The following is an 8838-nucleotide window of genomic DNA, read 5'->3' as shown; positions in this document are numbered from 1 at the left end:
AATATATTGTAATAAATGCTTTTACATTAGCTATGTCCATTATTTTTCATTTTATGGGTTTAGTCACTCTATAAACTAAAAAATTTAGTCTTATGTAAGAAAATTTTCACATAACAATTAATTTAAAATTTTTATTCAGTGACGTAGCCAGGATTTTTAACGGTGTAGTATAGTAAAAAGTATCTTATATTTAAATTTATTTTTTGTCGAAGGAAATAATCATTAAAATTATGGTGAACTATATAGTTATTTTATATAAATATATATTCATTTATGTACATAAGTTTCACTGAGGTGTTTCATTATTTAACATAATAAGACCCAAGGAAAGGAAATGTACAGTTTTATTTATTATTACTTGGAACAATTACTATTACTTATGAATAGTTTGTTACGTGGTAGATTGCAAAAATTTCAGAAATATTTTTCAACAAAAATTAGTCATTTTTATTTATAGTAATAGTAATAGTAATAAATAAATGTTTTATTCAATTAATTACAACAAGCGATGCGTATCTGATTTTGTGCAGTCAGTAGCTCAACTAATCCATTGTCCACATTCTGTATAATTAGTAAAACAAAACAAAATGTATTCCTTATGTTTATTTTCAAAAATAATTGTTGTGTTAAATTGTCTATAATGCTGTTTAATTTATACAAAAAAAGTGTGAAGGTTTATACAGTATAAATAACATGTTTTCAACGGTATGACAGACAAATCCATTTCTGGAATGACTCCGGGCGGTTTGTGGTTTATTTATTCTCCAGTCATCATTTCCATAAATTCTAAAGAAAAAAAAATTAATATAATTATAATATTTTAGTTTTATTAATTGTTGAGCTAATATATTAATTATAAAACATTATGTATATATATATATCTTACATTATATACAATACATATTTAAAGTAGTAATTTTTCTTAAAGCAGGTCAGATAAAGAGGGAGGGTCATAAAAGCATTAGTTCCACAAAATTAACATTATTTATTAAAAAGGGTTTTTTTTTCAAAATAGTGAAATGGCCTCTCTCCTCTCCAAACATTTCTTCTTTATCTATGTTTCAAGGTGATATTATGATGTAACTCTCCGGCTTCAGTTTTGAACTATAGTAACTAACTATATGCACCACACCAGACAATTTTAATGATTGCCTAAAACAAAGTCTATTAATGATCAAAATATTTCACGATGTTTAATGTCCGTAGTTCACCCTTGTATAAGAGTTTTTATGTGATAACAATTTCACTAATTTTGTCAAATAAATAGTTATTAAGTATTATATTATTAAATAAAATAAAAATTACATTAAAGTTTTATTATCTTTATATTTGACATTTATATTTAGTTATGAATACTAATTGGAGTTTATATTTCAATTATTCATAGAGTTTACTAAAAGTTTTTTAGATCCTCTCTTATTAACTATACTAAACAGTCTCGTAATTAGAGCTTTGTTCTGAGTCTTCACCATGTAAATAATTTTGTTTTGGGGGTCTATACCCGTGCCCCTGCCTCTCTTAATTATGCTTCTGATTTTATAAGCAGAATTTTCAATTAAATTGTTTAACGAAAACTAAATTTTAAATTTAATGGTTTATCATTAAAAAGAATCTCAAGGTTCATTTAAAATTAATTAGTACCTGAGTTTGTGTTTTGTAAAATGTTTTGTTGTACGGTCAATATTTTTAATTACTAGGACTTAATGATCGACCTTTGATACAATAAAAATTGATCACTTGTGGCTAATGTTATTTAAAATTAAAATTATATTAAAAATATTTATTTAACTTAAAAAGCAACAAAATATTATTAGAAAATTGCGGATATGTATTTCGGGAATAATGTTACCATTATCAATTCTAAACTCATAATATTTTGTACACTCCACAGATTTCATAATAGGTTGTGACTGGAGTTATTACTATAAATCTCACGTTGGAAAACAGTATGAATCATACTAACCATCAAAATCTACAGTTCCTGAACCGTCAGAATCGATTTCGTCAATCATCATGTCCAATTCTTCATTGGTTAGTTGATCGTCAAGTTCTCTAAGAATTTCTTTCAGACAAGATGTAGGGATATAACCATTACCTTCTTTATCGTACAGCCTGAATGCTTCTCGAAGTTCTTTTTGCATGGCTTCGTCGTCTTCTTCAACAATGAATTTGGCGGCTAATGTAATGAATTCTTCAAATTCCAAACGTCCAGATTCTAAAAATAATTAATATTAATTATCACTTAATTAATGGTCGAGTTATTCCAAATAATAATATATACGTACTGTCTGCGTCAACTTCCTCAATAAGTTCATCGAGGATTTTCTTGTTGAATGGCTGACCCATAAGTCTCAGGATATCGGCAACCATATCTGTTGGTATACTACCGGATCTTTCACGGTCGAACGCATCAAATGCTTTTTTAAGAACTATGTATAACCAATAAAAGTGAAAATTAGTTTTAAAATAGATCGATATAAAAATAATATCTTTGAATTCTAAAAATAGTTTGATATACATTAGCTCTAACCAGTGTTAAACCTAGGCATACTCCAGGGGGGCTGGAGCCCCTGGCAATTTGATAACTCCCCTAGTGATTTCAAGAGAAAAATGATAATATATTTATTTTTTAAATTTGTTGCGATGTTTTAATTAATATTTAGTTGAAAACTATTTTTTGTTTTATTCAGTAACTTTTTTTTGTAGTAATTTTTTGAAAATATGGCAAAAAAAATTTATTCTGGTTAAACTAATGTTTAAACTCCCACGTTGCCGTAATTATAGTTTCGTCTTGGAAGGATATACATAAGAAAAATGTTCACTTCCCTCTCTAGACAAAAAAATATTGTATTGTCGCCGTATAATATTTTTGAGGGGGAATGGACTACCATATTCCATTAATAATTACGCCAACGGAGTTTTCCTAGAAAAAATGTTTGAATTCAACACTGTCCTTAACTTTTATATGATTTGAATTTTTTTTTAAACAATAAAGTATAAGTATACAATAAAAGTATCAACAACTTATAACTTTATAAAGTATAAATAATATATGTTGTTGTATAGTATGCATAGTTTTCCTGGAATTACATTTTACGTGCCAACAAATCGAAATTATCGATTAAAATCTACTATAAAACTGTAAAAATGCATTTGTCAGATTTACTGTCGATAATTAATTTAACACTACAATGTCATCAATACAATTTTGAAGTTATGCCAACCTCCATATTTAAACGGTTTAACTATCTTTCTTCGTCAAACAATAGACACTCGGGTATTCTAAATCTATTACAAATTCATAACATTTATATTTCTAACTCTAAATCAGAGGTTCATAGACATAAAATTATGAAACAAATGAAGTGGCTAAATTGATTTTTCCCCACCATAAAATTTTTTTATATAAAAATATATAAAATTTTCTAAAAAAAAAAAAAATTGGTAGACTATAATAAGTTTTAGTGGGCTTTAGAAACTCCTTTCTAAAGTTTCTTTTTTATGCTCAGGTTTGTAATTAAATTAATTTCGAAAAGTTCACTTAGGCTATTCTAAGTAAGCTAAATAAAGAAACCTAAAATAACACTATCAAATGATAGTAATTTTATTCTTTAAAACATTATCTATTTTTATAAAGGTTTATTTAATTTTTAATAATTATTATAGCGAAAACATTGATTCGTCATCACACTGAATGAACCTGCAAAATTTTTGTTATATAGAGCCAAGATTGGTTTATTTTTAATAATTCAATTTTTAATCATAAACTTAAAGAGTTTAGAAAATATGAGATGCATTGAAAACTGTACTCGTAATTTTTTAAAAATCGCAATATTGTTAATAAATGAAATTAAAAATAGTTAATTTGAAAACTTTCTCTATTACCTTAATTGTATCCACATAAAAAATCCGAAAAAAAAATTATTAAATAGAAATTTAATAACTATTTAAAAATTAATAACTATTTCATACAATTGCTGAATAAACAGTTACAATAGACTCATAATTTCCTAATATTAAAGTTTGTATCAGGGATGATATTAGTAAAACTCATAAACGTATTATTTTTTAGCTTATGTAACTTATATTTTCAAAAAATTCTAAGTCATATAGTACAATATTATAATTGTTAAAAAATCTACATAAACCATAAATTATAATTACATATATTAACCACTATACATAAAAAGTTATTTTTACACTAATTGTAATGATAGGCCACAGCAGGGATGTCCAGAGATATACAGATTGACTAAAACTTATAAAAAAAGAAGCTCATACAAATATCAAGGATTTTTTTTAATAATTAACTATCATTTTTAATATTTATTGAAAAGTACAGCATTTTTGGCCAAAAGAAATCTAGGCCTCAAATTTAAGTGTTTATAATCAATTATTTTAATGAGGGTCTATCTATAGATACAAAAATTATTTTTATAGGAATAATCCATGTATTTCAATTAACACTACCACTTTCCTTTTATATTTCAGGAAAGTAATATTTTAGTTCAATATTCAATTAATATTGTTGAAAGTAATTTATATAGAGACATTTGGAATATTGACTAAAAATAAGTTATACGCCAAAATTTATTATTTTGAACTTCGAGAAATTTTATAAATTGCAATCGTGATCTCGAGTACCTTCTTCCGGAAGTCCCTGAGCCTTAGTAACAAGTATAGTAGTAATATTTACGAGTTTTCGATCAATAGTAAGTTAATTTAACATTAATATTTCTAAAATATCTACTTTATCAGTAAATTTATACAGTAAAAGTTAGCTAAAAAATTCTATATCTACTCAATTATTCATAAAAGCTAATGGAAATGTTATTCAATACTATATTATAAACATATCACTACATTGATCGCTAAAAAAAAAACACAATTATTTATCTACTTAGTTTGACATAAATAGTTACAATTGGCAGTTAAAATTATATTTACATACAAATAATTTATTTATAATTTTATAATATATTTGTAAGAATTCTCGAATTCGTGATGAAATTTCGAGTTAAAATAAAATAGAAAAATGTTTTTCTAATTTATTAGGTAATTATTATTTTTGAGAATATAAGAATGTATTGATAATGAATATTGATAGGGAATAAAATGTGGTAAAAGTTGATTTATTTGTCTTTAATTAAAGGAACGATTTTTTTATTATCTAAGCGAATGTTAAAACTTTTATGAGAAGTTAATAGGAATTAAGATATTTATTATATTATATATTATTATAGTCTTACAAAATAAATGATAAAAATATAATATGGTTTAATTGTATAGTGAAAAAAGTTATCTAACTTTTAAATTTACTTGATTTAATAATGTATTTAGCGTTTTATTAAAATAATAATTATAATAATTATAAAAATTACAAAATTATTATGAAAAACTACAGTTATAAAAAGCATAATTACAAACACATTTTTGTAAACATTATAATATTGACTCAACGAGGAACTTAAATCATAAAGGATAACTCCAGAATATATGCATTATTATTACTTTACATGGTATTAATTTAATGAAAAAACACAAACACAAATATTATTAAGCAAATTAATAATACGGTAAAAAAACAAGATGTTTTTTGTAAGCTGTTAAACCATAGTCGTAAATTGGTTATGCGGTAACTGGCATCCCAATCTGGTGATAATATAAATGTTAATATTGTAAAATACAAATTAAATATTATTATACTACTCTTCAATAATTTTTTTTATAAATTTAATAGTAAAAATGTTGAAAAATTTTTTTATTTTACACAATAATTGTGTTATTCTATTTAAAATAATTATTATTTTAATGCCAATTATAATAATCAAGTGTATTTCTAATGGATGATGTGGCTTAGAACTTCGTGCTAGTTTCTTAGTAATGCGTGAGAAATAATTATAAATGAGATGGTTCATAATGAGGGTGGAGCTAAAATTAGATTGTGTCCATAACATATATCCAGAATGCTACTATATGGGTATGCCAATGACTGAGTATGGTTTGTGCCAAGATGTTTATTATTATTATAATAAGTTAAATGTATACACGAGATTTAAAGTTTATGATGTACATAAGAGAGATGGCAAGTGGTTTTTGCATATGTTTATAAGCGGAAAATAGTTAAAAATAGACCAACTAATTTTTTTAACCCGACGATATTTGATCTAAGAGATAGAGTTTTCCTGTTAAATATATTTAGAATTTTTAAGCTTTGGAAATTAATTTAACTTTAAAAGTATACTTTTCACTATAAAATTATAAATAATTATTATTTGAAATTAGATTTAAAAAATTATTATTGAAAGATTTTGACAAAATATTAAATTCTTATATTGAAAATGTAATTAAATAAGACTAAAATTTCTATAAAAAAGTTGCTGGTCTAAATCATACATTAAGTCATTGGTTATAATAATTGGTATTATGTATATTGTTCGTATAATATTTTTATTAATTTAATATAAAAAAAACTGTATTTTCAAAAAATTACAAAGTAACTTAGAAATAAAAAAAATTAAGAAATATCTATTTCTTAGTTTACTTTGACTATGGCAAATAAAGCATCAAACGTATTGAAAATGATTTTCGTAGCTATATTATTCAATTGTAATGTATTAAAACAAGATTGATATCTTGTGTAGATAATATTGTAACACATGTATATAATATTAAAATAATTTCGAAAAATGTTTAATGTTATTTTAGTTAAATCAAAAATAAAAAGTAGCCATCAATGTCACTAAACATTTACCTGCAATTTGTTCTGGTGGTAAATCATCCTGAAAAATGTTAATTAAATTTCATTAATTCAATGTTATGCGAAGCGAATAATTAGTAATTTATTTGGCAGCTAAATTGATGACATGTAAAAACAAAAGTGATAATTTTAATATTGAGTCGAATTTCACATGGATGACAAAAAGAAAATTATCAAACGTGCCAATTTGTGTTTGACTGTTAAATTTATATAATTGTTGACAAGTGACACTAGATACATGTTTGTTAAACAATTTTTATTATTTGGCGATCATTTGAAGTTATCTAATGAATATTTATTGTCAGTAAAAATGTAAAAGTATTTTTTCTCCGTGTAATTTAAATATTTCAGTATATAGTTCATATGAAACAGAAATTTAAAACAAGATTGCTCAGATAACATTATATTTTACTTACCATTTTGTGTGATTTTTTAGTTAAATAATATAAAGATAAAAAGAAAATGCGCTGTGTGTTCGCCGGTAGTGAACTGGAGAAGTATGACTTCTAGACTGAAACCGAGACTTTTTCCCCCACTGTTTTTCAATTTTCTATGCTTTAGGTTCGGCACTCAGCTCTAGTTGAAGAAAGGGACGATGTGAAAATAAAACCGATAAATTTAGAACTTTTGGATACGAGCATCAACTCACAAACACACACTTTTACATTTAATGTATGAAATATTTTATCACGAATATAAGAGGACGTTGAAATGGTTAACGTGTGTTTGGTATCCAATGACAAAGCTAATTTGATACTTTTCAAGATTTAATAGACATAATTATTTACCAATAAACGAAAGGCGAAACAGTTACTTTCAACATTTAGAATTTAACACCTTGATAAAATTATTATTTATGAAATTTAATATACTGAATATTTAAAATAATCACTTATATCCTGTTTTGGTATAGTAGTAATAATTCGGACTAAAAAAATTCTGCAAATATTGAATAGTAAAAATTATCTGTTGTTGAAAATGAATTTAACAAGGAAAGCATAAGTATTTGTGGAATAATGTTTCAAGGTTAAGCTAGTTAGTGACTTTATTATAATCAAAATTAGTTTTCAATAATTAATTTTAACTTAAATAAATAATAAATTCACGATATTAATTTTCATCAAAATTATAAGTTTTTATTGTTCAAATAACTTTATGCGTACACTACATATTTTTTAATATTAAAGTTTACGTGGGCAATAACTGGTTTAATTTTTAGTATTTTCTTTGTAAAATTTATGTTATTATTATCTTAGGGCAATTTTATATAAAATAACATGTGAAAATATTAAAAAACTATATTTAAAAGAAAAAAAAAATTTTATGATACAATTTCAATACTTTATTAAAAATTTATGATTTGTCTACTATTTTAGTTAGAATTTTATTCATCACTAGGCTCCCCTAGCCACCGGCGCATAAGCCTCTTCATAACAAGGTCACTGATTACGGTAGGAGTACCCGGCTACGCCAGGCACAATAAGTGTTTTGCAGAAAAAAGATTACATCAGAATCAGTGTAACAAAAATATATTAAAAATGTTATTATTAAAATCAGGCAAATTCAAAAAGAGAATATAGTAAAATGTATTGGGTATGAGGTTGACGTTTGTTAATGAGGTATTCCCTTTAGGCGCATTCAACAATTATTTTAGTAGGGTTTTAATATCTTTTTACTTTGTTAAACAAGCTATAGAATTTTTTTTGCTAAAAAACAAAGTGATTATCAAATAAAAAGAACATTAGGTCCTTATTTTATAGAAGTTGCCAAAAAAAATGTTGATAGCGCTGGTTCAAGGGAGACCCATATCTCCCTTAAATACACAAAAATGATTAATATTCTAATTGTAATAATACACTATGTAAAAAATTTAATTTTGATAAAAATATTGGTAACTGTGATTTAACGTTGGACAGCATAGTTGTCATAGATGAATCCCAATTTAAACGATTAACTTATAGACTCATACACCATATATGATAAAAAAAATTTATGATAATGTACTGTTCTGATAATGAAAGTACAAACTTATATAATTATAATTGTTTTGAAATTTATATATAACATATAATATTCTT

General features: G+C 24.5%; 1 protein-coding gene across 1 annotated transcript; it reads right to left on the bottom strand.

The window, feature by feature from the left end:
* Positions 1 to 588: 588 nt before the first annotated feature.
* LOC126906895 (troponin C) lies at positions 589 to 7309 on the bottom strand. Its single transcript, XM_050687817.1, has 5 exons — positions 7177 to 7309; positions 6755 to 6782; positions 2286 to 2429; positions 1964 to 2215; positions 589 to 786 (listed from the first exon to the last, which is right to left on the bottom strand). The coding sequence occupies exons 1-5, from the start codon at positions 7177 to 7179 to the stop codon at positions 758 to 760; spliced, it is 456 nt and encodes a 151-aa protein (XP_050543774.1). The 5' UTR covers positions 7180 to 7309; the 3' UTR covers positions 589 to 757.
* Between the last annotated feature and the right edge of the window lie 1529 nt (positions 7310 to 8838).

The sequence above is a fragment of the Daktulosphaira vitifoliae genome, unplaced genomic scaffold (assembly GCF_025091365.1).
Source record: "Daktulosphaira vitifoliae isolate Bord-2020 unplaced genomic scaffold, ASM2509136v1 Scaffold_5, whole genome shotgun sequence".
In the NCBI taxonomy this organism is placed as follows: Eukaryota; Metazoa; Arthropoda; class Insecta; order Hemiptera; family Phylloxeridae; genus Daktulosphaira; species Daktulosphaira vitifoliae.
This window is presented reverse-complemented; position numbering and strand designations above follow the sequence as displayed.